The sequence below is a fragment of the Saccopteryx leptura genome, chromosome 7 (assembly GCF_036850995.1).
Source record: "Saccopteryx leptura isolate mSacLep1 chromosome 7, mSacLep1_pri_phased_curated, whole genome shotgun sequence".
Classification (NCBI taxonomy): Eukaryota; Metazoa; Chordata; class Mammalia; order Chiroptera; family Emballonuridae; genus Saccopteryx; species Saccopteryx leptura.
In genome coordinates this window covers 43,372,695-43,389,202 of record NC_089509.1, presented here as the reverse complement: position 1 = coordinate 43,389,202, position 16,508 = coordinate 43,372,695, and the positions used below count along the sequence as shown (strand labels likewise).

Genomic DNA, 16,508 nt, shown 5'->3' with positions numbered 1-16,508 from the left:
TCCAGTCATTTGGAAGAAATTTCAGATATTTAAATGAGTCAATTGTTATACTCCATCCCAAAAAAGCCTGGTGGTATTTCATCCTGACTGCACCCTGAAGTCACTGGAGAGGTCTTAAACATATTCTGATGCTGGGTCTCGTTTCAAGCAATTCTAAAATTACTTCTTTTAGTTTTTTTATGTGCCACATCTTCTTTATACAATCCTCTATTGAAGGGCTTTTTGGTTGTTTCCGTGTCTTGGCCACTGTGAACAATGCTGCAATGAACAAGGGGCTGCATGTGTCTTTACGTATCAATGTTTCTGAGTTTTGGGGGTATATACCCAGTAGAGAGATTGCTGGGTCATAAGGTAGTTCTATTTTTAGTTTTTTGATGAACCACCATACTTTCTTCCATAATGGTTGTACTACTTTACATTCCCACCAACAGTGAATGAGGGTTCCTTTTTCTCCACAGCCTCTCCAACATTTGCTATTACCTGTCTTGTTGATAATAGCTAATCTAACAGGTGTGAGGTGGTATCTCATTGTAGTTTTGATTTGCATTTCTCTAGTAACTAATGAAGATGAGCATCTTTTCATATATCTGTTGGCCATTTGTATTTCTTCCTGGGAGAAGTGTCTGTTCATGTCCTCTTCCCATTTTTTATTGGATTGTTTGTTGTTGAGTTTTATGAGTTCTTTGTATATTTTGGATATTAGGCCCTTATCTGAGCTGTTGTTTGAAAATATCATTTCCCATTTAGTTGGCTGTCTGTTTATTTTCTTGTCAGTTTCTCTTGCTGAGCAAAAACTTCTTAGTCTGATGTAGTCCCATTCATTTATCTTTGCCTTCACTTCTCTTGCCTTTGGAGTCAAATTCATAAAATGCTCTTTAAAACCCAGGTCCATGAGTTTAGTACCTATGTCTTCTTCCATGTACTTTATTGTTTCAGGTCTTATATTTAGGTCTTTGACCCATTTTGAATTAATTTTAGTACAAGGGGACAAGCTGTAGTCGAGTTTCATTCTTTTGCATGTGCCTTTCCAGTTCTCCCAGCACCATTTGTTGAAGAGGCTTTCTTTTTTCCATTGTGTGTTGTTGGAGGGGCACCTCTTTCATTCGTGGTCAGTGAAAGGAGCACAGGATCCTGGAGTACTGTATGTGGCGGCGCCGCAAAGCACTTCCGGTGACGCGGGATACATGCCTCATGGCTCCAGAAGTGCGTCATATCACTTGTTACGGCTAGCAGTGACAAATATGGAACCGGACATTGACCATCTCATTAGCCAAAAGCAGGCCCATAGTTCCCATTGAAATACTGGTCAGTTTGTTGATTTAAATTTACTTGTTCTTTATTTTAAATATTGTATTTGTTCCCGTTTTGTTTCTTTACTTTAAAATAAGATATGTGCAGTGTGCACAGGGATTTGTTCATAGTTGTTGTTTTTTAAGATATTTATTTATTTATTTATTTACAGAGACAGAGAGAGAGTCAGAGAGAGGGATAGATAGGGACAGACAGACAGGAACGGAGAGAGATGAGAAGCATCAATCATCAGTTTTTCATTGCGACACTTTAGTTGTTCATTGATTGCCCTCTCATATGTGCCTTGACCGTGGGCCTTCAGCAGACTGAGTAACCCCTTGCTTGAGCCAGTGAACTTGGGTCCAAGCTGGTGAGCTTTGTTCAAACCAGATGAGCCGGTGCTCAAGCTGGCGACTTCGGGGTCTCGAATCTGGGTCCTCCGCATCCCAGTCCGACGCTCCATCCACTGCGCCACCGCCTGGTCAGGCTGTTCATAGTGTGTTTTTTTTTTATAGTCTGGCCCTCCAACGGTCTGAGGGACAGTGAACTGGCCCCCTGTGTAAAAAGTTTGGGGACCCCTACTGTAGGTGGTCTAGCAATCTGCTTCAACAGCCCTCCTGGATTCTGATTTGAGCTCAAATCAGAGCTCAAATTATCTTTGCAGAAATTGGCCTCTGTTTACGTTCAAGTTAGGGAACCATTGGGCCAGGTGGTATTGGTTCCAGCCCAGGCTCACATTAGTACCATCTGAGGCAGCTATAAATTTAAAAAATACTAATGATTGGGGCCCCCTCACCAGATTCTGATCCAATTAGTTTGGCATGGTGCCTTGGCATCAGATTTTATAAGTTCCAGTGATGCTAATGACCATCATAGTTGAGAACCATCATTTGGTTATAATGTAAGGTTATAATTTAGGTCTTTGTAATAAATTTAAAGACAGTTTATTATGAACAACTTTATTCATTTTACTAGAGTATTAATATAGGCATGCTTATATAGAACAAACCACAAATAATGCAATACATAAAAGAGTGGGGTCTTTTCTGTCCAGTTTTCTTTCTTCAATATTCTGAGAACCTAGGGCAATGCTTGGCACATAGTAGGTGTTCAAGTAACTATATGTTGACTCATTAAGTTAATTACCCCATTAAAGAATGGAGTTCTAATGAGAACTTTCATTTACACCTCACAAAGGAACTAGTAAATGCGCTGAGCTGGAAGAATGGTCACTGCTAGTGGCTGGCATGGGTTCGTTTCCTTCTGGTTCTGGGAATTCTCTGTGAATCCCTTCGTTCTTGTCTCACACTGATCTGTACCAGGATGCTACTGCCTTGTATTAGAATTCATGTTATCTTTGCAGAAACTGGCCTCTGTTTAGGTCCTTAGCCTCGATCCCCACTGAGGAGGGCCTTGTTGCCAATTTCGTTAGACAGATTATGCCCTCTGATGTGAGTACCCAGTTATGCAACTTTTCTTCTTTTTTCTGGGCTTACTCCTCCTTCTTCTCCCCACCTCCCCCACCTTTGGGGGGTGCTGCCACCTGGTCCACCTATCTTTTGATCTGAACATTCTTCTTTGTTACAGTGCCCCATAGCTAATGGAGAGACCATCTCTGCTTGGTGAAAAGAACACCTTTCTGAGTGGGTTTGAGCTAAAAATGGATTTCTCAGCAGGCAGACCACCTCTGGCAGTAGCACAGTGGGCATGTGCCTGTTAAAAGATTTCCTGTTCAATACTGAGTAAGCCACATGACCTAAACACTAGGGTAGCAGGGTTGTTCATAAAACTTCCTTTAATTTGGTAGGCAGATTACTTCCCTGAAACATTTTTCGGGGCATTCAATACTGGTTAGAGTATTCTAATTAAGGCCTTTCTTTATGTTGCTTTACTTACTATTTAAAGCTTTTTTTTTTTTAATGTAGAACCTACCACTACGAACTATTCTTCTGAAGTCTTTCATTCCCCTCTTGGTTACTTTGGCTTCTTTTTAGACTGAAATTACCTGTGGCTCCAGATAAAGAGAGGTCAAGATTTTGTGCGTAATAATCTGCCAAGTTCTTACTGAAGTTTCACTGAAGCCAAGGGAGGCTGTTACTAAAATTCAAGGTGTTTCCAAACCATTTGCATTTGTTAGCTCATCTCTTAGAGTGCAGTATACACAGAAGAAGTCTCCTGAATGATACGTAAATTCACCATTTCTACGTGAAAGCTTCCTGTCCCTTCAGCTATACTCAGGCCTAGAGGTTTAAAGAAAATCCTTTTCAGATTATCGCTCATGCTGTGCCTGGTTCTACAGCAGCTGTTGCTTTTGAACAATGTGATGCTTCTCTTCCCCTGAGAAAAGTTGAAAATGCCTCTTTTGCTGCCCTTTCCACCTTCATAGACCCAGAGAGCATAAAAAACAGACACAGACTGGGAGATGCACCTAGGAGTCTGTTTGGGAATTCAGGGCACAACTTAAAGACTATTGAGTTTAGCCCCTTTCTGACATTGACTTTCATAGCAACCGTTTAATTTGGAGAAAAAATCTACCCCAAATGGCTAAAGGTATTTACGTGGAAAATTTTCCACATGATTGACTTCCCTGTGTTGCTATTTTCTCTCTCTATGAATACGTGAGAATTTGGCTTTCTTCCAGAAGTTTTTCTGCACCACTTCTTTTTAGGCAAAGAAATTTTTCTACCCAGAAAAGGAGAAGAAAGAAGCACCAAGAGATTCCCCCTTCAAAGGGAATCACTGTCTGAGTTTAAACCGTAGCCTCTGTAACAACAAAGAACTCGAATGTCTTGTCTCTCCTTAAATCTTCCTTTCAAATCTTTAAGGCCGTCGTTAGTAATCCTGACCCCTTTGGAGCCAGTGGCCAGCTTCACTTCCTTCAGCACCACCTGTTTCTCTCCTCCTGCCCGCCCCCCCCCATGTGTGTCAGGCTTACGTAAGGAGTAGTTGGCACTCCCTTTAGTCTCCACCCCTCTCCTCCTTCCTCACCTCCCACTAATTCTTCAGCCACTTCTCTACTGACCGCTCTTGTCAAGATCACCAATGGTTCCTTGCTATTTCCCCCAATGATTATCTTGGATTTTAATTGATCTTTTCATAACATTTGACATCACTGAGCCCATTTGCCTGAGATCGTTGCTGCTATTTCTCCTCATCCTCCTGGAAAGTTTCCTCTTCTTCTGTCTCTTTCTTAAACGTTGTTTCCTGGGGAATCAATCTCGGACCAACTTTTCTTCTTATGCTCCAGAGGCAGACTGTGGGGTGCCGTACGTTCAGTTCCAGACCACCAACATAAAGTGAGTTGTTCGGTAAAGTGAGTTGTGATCTTTTTGTGGGTACGGTCTTGACTTCAATTTCTAAAATATGCAGCACCTGTGAAGCACAATAAACAAGGTGTGCCTGCACGCTTCCTGATTGATATCATCTGCCCCGTGGCCTCAGTTCCATGCCATTGATAGGATTCCCCATCCATTTCTCCAGCCCAGATCTTGGGAAGAAAGGCCTATGTCCAAACTGAATCTAATTCCTTCTTTGTTTCTCCTGAATTTCCCTTTTGAGTGAGGGACTCCATTGTTCACTATGCAAGACAAAAGCTTTAACTTCTTCCTATCTTTTCCCCTCTCCCATAAAATACCAATTCTTATTTATTCTATTTTCTATATAAATTTTAAATTCATATCTTCTCCCCACTTCCCACCAGAACCTCTCATCCTGCCCTAATTTGGGAAACCATCACCTTGCATGTTGATAACTCTGGTCTTGCCTCCTTATTAATTTATTCTCTATGTCACTGGAGAGATTTTTTTTTTTTTTTTATCACCACATTTCCCTGATCAAAGCCCTCAGGGATTTGCGTGCAAATCTGGGCCCTCTTGCCTCTCCAGCCTCAGTTCTTGGGACTCCCCACCTTGTATTGTTCATTTTGGGTCATACGGAATTACTTTTAATTTTTCAGACATACCATGCTCTCTCACATCTGGGCCTTTCCCCCCCCTCCCCCCCAGCCTGGAACATTCTTCTCATTGTCTCCCCATTTGGTGAATTCTTGCTTCACTGTTGGATCTAAAATTTGAGCGCTTCATTTTGGATGCTCCTTTGAATGGCCCAAGCCTGACAAAGGTGCCTCTCTCATGGCCTGCACCCCATTGTCCCGTTAGAGCAAGAGCCATCCTGTATCACAATCGCCTAGTCTTTGTATTCCCATTAGATTGTCACTTCTGTAAAGACGGAACATATCTGTTGTGCTGAAATTATATCTCCAGTACCTCACACAATGATTGATACAGAACAGGCACTCAGTATATATTTGTTGAATGAATGAGCCTCAAAGTAAACAATGAACCAGCCTTTTTTACAACACAGGTTCAAAATGCCTTACTCTCATATGCAATTTCTCCCTCACCAGTCCAGTTCCCCTAACTGCAACAACCATTTCTTTTCCAAAAAGCAAATAAACTTTGTTGCTGACAAAGCAACATATGTATCCCAAAGGAAGAGGAACTTTCCAAAGGTTCTGAGCATTAGCATATGGTAATTGTCAAATCCCAGGGTATCTTTTAATTGAAGCTTCACAGTAGTTCACTTAGCTTGTACTCAGTGCTTAAATTGAGTAGAACCTCATTAGAGAAGTTGTGTCATGCCTTAGTGAAAATGGAGAGAATGAGAAATACAACTCTCCGTGACATGGGGGCATAGGAGGAGGGGAGCAATCTGGCTTCGGGTTCTTTAATCTGAGTGTCTGACTGTTCCAACTCCTGACATGGGAAGCAGTGGGGAAGACAGCCACCGCCATCCAAGTTGCTTAGCATTTTCCTTTTAAATCACATTCTGGGCTTTTACTCGATGAAGATGTGCTGTATGCTTCCCTGCTTCCTCCTCTCTATGCTTCCCCTTCAATGGAAGCCTTGGGAGCAAGCTGGTTTTACGTTTTCCTTCCCAGAAGTCAGTCTTCCTGGGGGAAGAACAGGCTCAGCCCGACCATCCTTTCTGGGGCTTCTCTTTACCTGTCCGCATCACTTGCTTGCTCTGCTCCAGCCACCCTGAATTCTTCCCTTCTCGGTGCTGGGACTAGGGGAGGCAAGCCACGTTCCCAGGGACAGAATTTAGGAAGTCACCACTCTCCGATGCCAGCCCTGCACTTGGCAGAGCCCGAGTGCCTCCCTGACTCACCCTGGCTTTCCGCACGGAAGGCGGCCTCCCCTCGACTGCCACGCCTCCTCGCCCCTCCACCCCTCTTCCTCCAGACCCAGCTCTGCTGCGTGCTCAGTGAAGCTCCATCAAGCAGCCTTTCCCACGACCCAGCAAGGAGTTATCTCACCTTTCTCCGAATTCGCAGTTGGCCTCATGTATACATACCCTTTTGAAGGCAATGCATGCCTTGTTTAGTTTTAGACTTGCGTTTTTATCTCTATGCTAAACTACAAACTTCTTGAGGGTTGTCCTTTCCCAGCGTGTTCTCATTATCTAGCACAGGGTCTGACACGGTATAAGTGTTCATGAGTCAGTGAGATGAGTAGAGTCATCAAGGGGAAAAGAGAAAAGAGCATGTAGTTGTTAACTGCATAGGGATGGGAGGGGGTGGACATGGGCCCTGGGGCCAGTCTGCCTGGGTTTGATCTCTGGCTCTGCCACTTACTGGCTGTGAGAACTTGGACAGTTTACATCACCTGTCTATGCTTCCATTTCTTTATCTTTAAAATGGGATCAATAGAAATACCCCAGAATAGGGCTGTGGTGAAGGCTAAATGAGATGAATCATGTAAAAAACTTAAAAAAAAATAAATAAAAGACTTAACACAAGACTGTTGCACAGTGAACGCCTCAGTTAATGTCAGGATTAAGAATAGAAAGGGTCTAATGAAGGCACAGCCATGGAAAATGCAGGTGTACATGCTAAGTGCAAAGCACATTTGTGACTGATGTCCTAAATAAAATTAAATCAAAATCATCAATGATGGAAGAAAGAAGCAATGACCTTGTATTTCTTGGAGAACCCAGGTGACTACTTTTTTGGAAAAGACAAATCTCATCTCTAGTTCAGTAGAAGAGTAGCTTGAGCAATAAGATGGCAAGAGAGGCTATCCCCCCAAAGAAACAGAGGGCCAAATGAGATTGGGGGTATTAAGTGTTCAAATGTGCCCTTTTTTAAATACCTGCTGATTTTAAGGAGGAGGAAAGCATAATGCTAAGGCAAAGTTATGTTTTTGCTGCCATCTACAGTCAAAGTGCAATTTTTAAAGTTGTTTATAACACACACACACACACACACACACACACACACACACACACACACCCAGAAAGCACATTCTTAACAAAATGAGTGACAATATAGATAGTTTGGTTTAAGTTCTAGTAATTAAGATAATTTGGGCATATTACGCTAGTATTTTATTTACTATTCTTTCTAAGAGTATGTATATTTAATTAGTAATATAGCCTTTTAAAATCTCAGAAAACCCATATTAGCTGCAGGTGTGGCAGCCAACAGAAAGTTTAAGAATTAATACAATGATTTTGATGAATAAAGAGATGAATTGGATCTTACCCCTTGTGTTCCTACCCCATGACCAGCAAACTCTCAATTGTTATTAATTATTATAAGTTGCATTTTATACAAATGTCTTTTATTGTTTGGATATGAGAAATCTACCAAAAGCAAGTGAAAACAAAATGAAGTAAAAACAAAACCTGAGATTCCATCTGCTGCTGTGCTATTATCTATAAAATCTCCAAGATTATGGTGACATTTTCCCCACTCCCCTGTGCATTGTTTTTAAGGGTGAACTATAGACAACAATTATTGGAAAAGCGTTTGATGGAGAAAAAAGAAGTGGCTCTTCAAGAAGCACATGAAGAAGAAGAAAGAGAGAAGCGGCTGGAAGCCCTTAGGAAACAGGTGTTTTTAAAAAATTATTTATTGGGGTGATATTGGTTTGCAAAACCATACAGGTTTCAAGTGTACAACTCAATAAAACATCATCTGCACACTGTACCATGTTCCTGTCACCTCAAGTAAAGTCTTTCTGTCCCTGTTTGTCCCCACTTTGTCCACCCCCCCACCCCCCACTGCCCTTTCCCTCTGCTATTACCGCACTGGGCTGTGTGTGTGTATATGGTTTTTGGCTAATCCCTTCCTCCTCCTTTCATCCAGCCCCCACATCCCCTTCCCTCTGACAGCTGTCAGTCTGTTACATGTGTGTTCATGCCTCTGGGAAACAGGTGTTTTTAATTTAAAATTTTCATGTAACGTTTAAAAAAATGTTTCTAAATGCTCATAATAACATTACTACTTGAGCTTAGATGAGGAGTTCTGCCATGTAAAATGTAATTTTTCTAAATTGAGACACTGATCTTCATTTCTGGGAGTAATTAGATTTATGTTGACCCATTTCCAGTTTCTTAGTATACTAAGAGAACTTTACCGGCACCTCTTAGAAAGCTCTCCCAAGATTTAAAGGTATCCACATGACCTCTAGTTTAATAGCTGAATAGTATCGACCCTATAGCAGCAAAACTGTGTCAAACCGAAAGATTTTATTCTCCTTAAAAAACCCAGTGGAATTTGAGCAAGATAACCCTCTTTGGGTAGGAACCTCTGTTGGGAAATATCCCACAACAAACAAATGTGTGAAAACTCACTTTTTAAAAATACTATTTTTTTGTGGAGGAATAAAACTTCTCAGAACTTTGCCTAGTAAAAGTAGACAAAAGTTTTGTAAGTAAACAGATAGTAAGATCAGAAATTTAAGACCATGGGAAATGAGATAAAATAGTTTTTGAGTTGGTTTTTTTTTTTTTTTTTTTTTTAATTTTTTAGAATTTTTAACCTGGAATTGATTAGCTCAACTCCTAAGCTCTGAAGTCTTCACTGACCTGCCTCCCCGCTGGTAGGAAGTGGCCATCTACTTTTTAGTCAGTGCCAGCAAAGGCAGCACAAATGCTTGGATAAGAGCTTGGCCCCTGGTGTCCTTAGCCCTGTACAACTGGCAGAAGACACTTAGATCTTTTACTTAACCTCTGTAAGGCCAGTAGCCGCTGCCACTGTGACCATGCACATGCAGGTTCTTTGTTTGTTTGTTTGTTTTGTTTTTTGTATTTTTCTGAAGTTAGAAGGGGGGAGGCAGTCAGACAGATTCCCGCATGCGCCCGACCGGGATCCACCCGGCATGCCCACCAGGGAGTGACGCTTGGCCCATCTGGGTGTTGCTCCATTTCAGCTGGAGCCATTCTAGCACCTGAGGTGGAGGCCATGGAGCCATCCTCAGTGCCCAGGCTAACTTTGCTCCAAAGGAGCCTTGGCTGCAGGAGGGGAAGAGAGATAGAGGGGGGGGGGAAGGGTGGAGAAGCAGATGGTCACTTCTTCTGTGTGCCCTGACCAGGAATTGAACCTGGGACTTCCCACATGCAGGTTCTCAATGAATTTGGGCAGATGGTAAAGAAGCAATAGAGCCAAAAAAATGGTGGGCCATCCCTTTATTCTAGCCTTGCAACCAGCCTGCGAGTAAACACGCAGCAGGAAAACACTTCCCTTTCCATTCAGGGCTCCTAAAGCCACTGACTCATCCAGTTTTTCCTAGAATCAAAGGCCCCCACCAGTCTCAGCAGAGCTCACAAAAGCCCCTCGCCCCTCTGGTTCCCCATCTACCACATGGCTTCTTACTCTCTGCACAAACTGGCTTCTCTCTCCTTCCCTTCCATCTTTCCTCCTCCTCCTCCTCCTCCTCCTCCTCCTTCTCCTTCTCCTTCTTCCTTTTTCCTCCCCCCCTCCTCCTCCTCCTCCTTCTCTTCTTCCTCCTCTTCCTCTTCCTCCTTCTTCCTCCTCCTCTTCCTTCTCCTCTTTTTCCTTCTAAAAAACTACCTGGGCCCACAAAGACCCCTCCTTCAGCACACATTAGCATAACAAACCCCTTTCCAAGCAGGAAGGTAATTAACAGTTTCACTGGGCAGTGCCATTTTTAACAATAAAAGTGAACAAATCCAGAAAATACAGACTTTACAAACTCATTTGCCCAACAACCTCCCTACGCTTTATTTGCCCCTCTGAAGAATGGGAATAATAATGTTAGTACCTGCCTGATAGGTTTATAGTGATATCTGTTCACATTTTTTGAATATTTATTAAGTATAAAGTCCTCTTCTTTTTTTTTTTTTTTTTTTTTTTTTCACTTTTATTACTGTCTTTATGTATTATATTCTGGCATTTTAATTATCATAGTTATTTGTAGAGACCAATTATATACATTTTTTGTAGAACAAAAAGATCTGATATTAGTATCATTATTGAAGGCCCAAAGATCAACTTATAGCACATTGAAAAGTCAAGTTTAGCATTTTTCACATAGACAAAAAACACAATCTTTACATTACTCATGTCCAGAAACTTTGCTTGCACTTCTTATTCCCTCAAATTCCCTGCATAATTCATTGAGCATCATCACACTATTCATCTCAAAATCTACTATCCTTGCATTCTGTTTCCTCAGTTCTTTGTAGAGTATATTTTATGGCCAAAAAACCCATCCCAATATAAAGTCCTCTTCTAAACACTCTTAGGTTAACTTCTTTTAATCTCTGTAAATCCATACACTGTAAATGTTATTAATATTCCTATTTTATAGAAGAGAAAACTGAAGAGACACAGGGATCACACAGCTAGTGACAGTCAGACTGAATTCAAACAAAGGAAGTATAGTTAGATGAGGTAGTACAGAGAAAGTGTAAACACATATCACCTTCTTTAATAAAATGGATTAGAGAAATTCAAAGCATAGGCATATACGTCCTGGTGATGCTAGAATCAACAAAATTTAAATTACTGTATACAGTCATTCATAAATAAGTATATACCATGGCTTTCTAGGGACAAAACTTAATATCACTATTAATAACACATTCTTGTTCAAAATGCAACCTTGATAATGACTGAGTCTGTATGATTAGAATTTTTCCATCTGTAAACCCTTTGAGAGAGGAAATATCTGTGCCCATAATCCATAATCAGTGTTTAAAATTATAGTATGAGATTTTGACTGGGAAACCTATAATAATTAAAGTATGTTCAACCCTTAGTTATGTCATTACAGTTCCTAAATTCATTTTAAATGCCACTTTCCTGGTGCTAATTCTTGACTTTAGGAGTTAGCAGACAGGTGTTACTAATGGTGCATATAATTTACAAAATTAGTGGCTTCATTTCATTAGGATGCAAGTTTGAATGACTTCAGTTATCATAAAGAATAAGGGCATTTGGGTGAAAGTGATGCTGTAGTTTTTCAGCACGAGTGGAAACACTGGTTTATGCCATCTCTGGGGATCTAGTTGCCTGGCACAATAGAAATGTACCCATCTTGCCCTATAATGCCAACACACTCAACTTTACCCATGAATAATATGCTCTATAGTCAACTTAACCAGATCTTTCTAGAAAATTTCATGAGGCTGTCATCATGGCCTTAGAATGCTAGTGGTTAAAAATTAATGTTTTTCACTTTTGGTTACTTTCAAGGTGCTCAATGTAAGTTTTCCATGTAAGATTTCCTATGACTTTGTATCAGAAGGACAAATTTTTATATGAATTTTATCTTAACTGTAGCTTGCCTTTAGTAAACAATAACATACCATGACCTTTTAATATTGTATTTGGTTTTTAAACTACTAACCCCTTTGTGGCTCTCTAGGACTGGCCTGATTTAACATTCTTTCTACCCTTCCCTCTTAGGTTTTATCTTTAATAAAATTTCTTAACTTAAATGAACGTTAAACATGAATGATATGACCCAGAAGTGTTTGGCCTATAACTTGTTCCAAGTCGCTGTGCTTTCTCTCACGTTAGGTTGCTATTGTTGCTCAATTTGATCCTGTTAGAATGATGTCGGATACCATGGCATCTAGAGCAAAGATGGGTATTGGAACTGAGGAAGAATTTATTCTTCAAAAGCCACTCTTCACACTGAATACATACAATGAACAGCAGGTAATTATGGGAATTAGCATGGTTGATGCAAAAGCCATGATGATGATAAGAATTGTAGGAGTGTGTGTTTGGGGTTACAATCATTTTCAGTATTTACCTTTGAATACTACACATATCGGCATAATTTTTTACTTCTAAATGGTAGCACATAATTACTGCACAACCCATAATATAAAATAGTTGACAGGTGAGCACAGAAAAAGCAGTTTATCTGGAAATGTTATGATTGTTACTTAAAATATTTTTTAAATAAAAAAAATAATCTTACAAAAATTTTACTTTAAAATTATGTTAATACTATATTTTGTTTGTGATTATTGCTCTATTATATTCAGAATTTGTTTAAATTCGTAACAAATCTTTTTGAAGAATAATACCAATGATTAAACAGAGCAGAAGGAAGCTTTCAGGAGTTAAAATGGACAAGATAATACATCAGAGTTAATGATAAAACATATTCTGTAGAGAAAGTATCCAGGGGTTATTTACCCATTTCTAGGGAGGGAGGACAGATGAATGAATGTGTATCCCTGAAATTAAAGGAGAAAGTAGTTAGTTCTGTAAATCTAAGGAGAGCTGCTAAATGCTTATTTAATTATTTAAAAAGCAGAAAACTTCATCCATTCACCTACTGACAAATAAATGTAGTGTGCCTCTATTATATGCTGCATACTTTGCTAGGGATTATAAAGATGAACGATTCATTTGTCAATTGGACAAATATTGATGGGATGTGGCACTGTGCCTTCTGAACAAGACGGACTTGTCCTGCTTGGAAGAAGTGAGCAGGGGAGCTGGGCTGGGAGGGAAGTGATGCGTGTGGGAATCCTGCTGCTGATGTGAACTCACCTCCCTAACGGAGTTCGGAGGGCTGCAGCAGCAAGGAGGGGGGGAATAAAAGTCAGCCCTGGCTGGGGAAGTCAGAGAAAGTGTCAAAGAAGAAACTTAAGCTGTATCTTAGTTGAAGATTTTTGGCAGCAGAAACAGTATTCATTCCAGATGACTTAAGCTAAGAACAAAAAATAGGTTGGGGGAGGGAGTGGGCGTAGGGAAGGGATACATTATAAAGATGTAGGGGTGTCTTCAGCAGCCAAAGCAGGCAGGGCAGTGGGACTGCAGAGAATTGAAGTTGGAAGCTGGAAAGCTCTCAGGGACCTGGGCTGAAGAAATAAGCTTTCATCTGGTAGGAGAGGGTGGAAGGAGACCTTTCCTGGTTTGTGTTCAGTGTGAGCTACGGGTCAAGGGCGGATACTGGCAGATGGGACTGGAAACACAGGTTAAGGTCAGGTTGTGTCAAGTACTATAGTAGGTCTTGCTTGCTAAGACATTTCCCCTTTATCCTGTGAGCAGAGGTGAGACTTTGAAGCAGGTGAATTACATAATGAAATTTCTATTTTAGCTATGGGTCCTGAATGGAAGATTGGTGAGGCTAGTGGGTGGGGCTGGAGGTGGTGTGGGCTCAGATCCTTTCATAACGGTGGAGCCCTCATAGGAGTGAGGAGGGGGCAACAATGGCCGTGGCTGAGAGGAGGAGGAAGGAGGAAGGAGGAAGGAGGGATAATGAAAGTGAGGGTAATTTTAAATTAGGCAGTTTGCTCCACTATTTACTAGCTGTGTGAAGTTGTGTAAATTATTTAATCTCTTTCTGTCCTGTTCTCTTCATCTGTAAAACAAGAATTCTTGTGAGGATTAAGATAATTAATGTCAACTGCCTGGCACCTAATAGTAATTCAGAAAGTTAAAATCACTAGGTGTTGCTGCTATTAACTATATAAGAATGTGGAAGGAAAAACAGACTCAGGGAGAGAGAATTTTTGTTTAAGTCATGTTTAAGGTGAAAATATCTGGTATACATTTACAAGAAACTGATTGGCTGCCTCTGGGGGGTGGGGATTTGGGAAGATGGAGGTCAGCATGCAAAGATCTCCATTCACTTTGTTCGTTCAACAAATAGAATAATGAAAACAGTTGCAACCTCACAACCCCAGAGCTGAGGAGAGAGGTGAATGCTGGAGATAATCAGGGAGTGAACACACACAGGTAGAGCATGAGTCACCAGAGTAGACTGTGTTGAGAGTAGAAAGTGACCAGGGAGACTGTGTTGGAGCGGAAGAGGAGAAACCTAGGTCTAAGGATCAGATATATTGGTTGTCAGACATAAACCTCTGTATTATTCTTGACTTATATAAATCACTTCCCCTAGTCCCTGTATCTAATCACTTGCCACATTCTATTAATTCTTCCCTTCAGTGTTTCTGACAGTTATCTCTTCCTTGCTACTAGCCATGTTTAGGCATATTTATTATTTCATGTCTAGATCACTGCAGTAGACCCCTAACCACTCTCCCTGTATCCATCTCTTCTTTCCTTGCCACCTTACTTTATTCCAAACTGATGATCAGACCCACTTTTTATGTAATGATAATGATTATATTACTTCCATGCTAAAAACAGCAACAAAGATGACCTCAGTAGCTCCCCAGACACATTGCTATAGTCTTCAAGCCTTTAAAATTCAAGTCCCAGTCTTAGAAGTATTCTTTTCCCAGGAGTACTTTACCCAAACTACCCTGATTCTAAATTGACCTATTTCACCTCTCAGTTTGCATGTGCCTTCCCTTCTTATTCAATCTCTCTTCCTCCCCACTCTGTGTTATAGAAGAATAAGGAGCTCAGGTGCTCCTTCTTGCCTGACACCATTCTAGTCTCACTGGTACCAAGAAATGTGCACTCTTGGGGTATCTATTACATGTTGCCACACACTGTAGTTATATGTGTATAATCTTACTATCCCTATTAAAGAGCTCCTTGAAGGAAAGGCTGCTTTCAACAGCTTATTATCTAATCCTCTATGTGGACTTCGAATCCATGAAAAATGCTTCATTAGCTGAAATCCATATGTGGGTACCTCCTTATCATTGTGAACAGCACCAATGACATTTAATATTCATAGAAGAGGGAATAAAGTCTAACCAGCTGTAAGTGAAAACAGAAATTGAACTACTCATATGTCTAGTCCCACTTAGTATCAGATTGATGGAAGCATTTTCTAGTTCTGCTTGAAATAGAAATCCGGCCTTGGAAGAAAAGGTCTATTGATTTTTGTTTTTCAGGTAGTGGCCATGTGTTTAAACTTAATTTACATATTGACACATGATGGAGAAATTAAAAATGTCTGTTTAAAGGCAGATGTATAAGGTTGTGGTTTAGATGCATTTCATTTTAATCAATGATTGTTTATATTTGTATATTCCAGCTATCATTAAATAATTAATCAATGATAGTGCTGAATGTAAGTTTCTTTCATCTCATCTTTTAATAATTTTAATGTGTTGTATTTTGACTAATCTATTATGCAGTATTCTGTATATCTTATGTTGAAAATGACTGATATACTGCAAAGTGACAATGTCAAAAAGGTTTGAATATTTTCAGTAAAAATAACTGGGATATAGTCACTATATACACAAAATTTATTATTATCTAGTCATCTATCTAACAAAAACAAACTACACAGCTTGGGAAAATATGAAACGAAATATTAAAATTTACTTTAGGTCAATGAATTGTTATTTATTTATATTGTATTTTATTTCTACAGATAATTTCTGACCCTAGACTTCGTTTTGAGTTAGCACTTCGAGAAGCTGGACTTCATAAAAGCTTTTATGCCAAAGAGATATTACCAAAAATCAGTCCTCAAAAACCTCCAAGAAAGGACATGGAGTCTACTGTATTTAAAAAATAGAGTTCCTCTTCAAACCCTATTAAATGTAAACAAGATTTTTCTCTGAATATATTTCTGTGGATAACAATAATTACTTCTTTCTTAAAGTTTTTATAATATCAGACATAGAAATCATAGCATCTATTAAAACAACCCTGCCTTTTTTTTATTATTCTAAGAATTTTATGCACTATTTCCAATATCTTTGTTTATCTAATAGTACTAAAATCTCCAAGACTGTGAAACTCAATTATGACACTTATGGTAGATATATTATTATTTAGTAAATTGCAATTTGCAAGTTGCATTATCCCATGAAAAGAGGTCAAAATAACCATTTGTGAGAATTATAATTTATATTGCTGCTACTTACTAATATTAATTTCTTCTTGTTATTTTCAGAATTTAACTTTTTAATCATGGAAGCTTCATCATCATTAATGCTTCTATTGTTTCTTGATTATTATAAGAGAAGACTCAACCTTTCTCTAAATTTAGAAACCAATTTTGTACACCATG

The 16,508-nt window shown here is 39.7% G+C and overlaps 1 protein-coding gene across 2 annotated transcripts in view; it reads left to right on the top strand.

Moving 5' to 3' along the window:
- Positions 1-16,299, top strand: part of CCDC148 (coiled-coil domain containing 148) — a 303,811-nt gene extending 287,512 nt beyond the window's left edge. For both annotated transcript variants that reach the window (XM_066345458.1, XM_066345457.1), the window contains 3 exons: positions 8,068-8,185; positions 12,122-12,262; positions 15,864-16,299. In XM_066345458.1, the coding sequence (XP_066201555.1) occupies positions 8,068-8,185; positions 12,122-12,262; positions 15,864-16,010 (406 nt within the window). In that variant the 3' untranslated portion in view covers positions 16,011-16,299. The remainder of the gene's footprint in view (positions 1-8,067; positions 8,186-12,121; positions 12,263-15,863) is intronic.
- Positions 16,300-16,508: the final 209 nt, after the last annotated feature.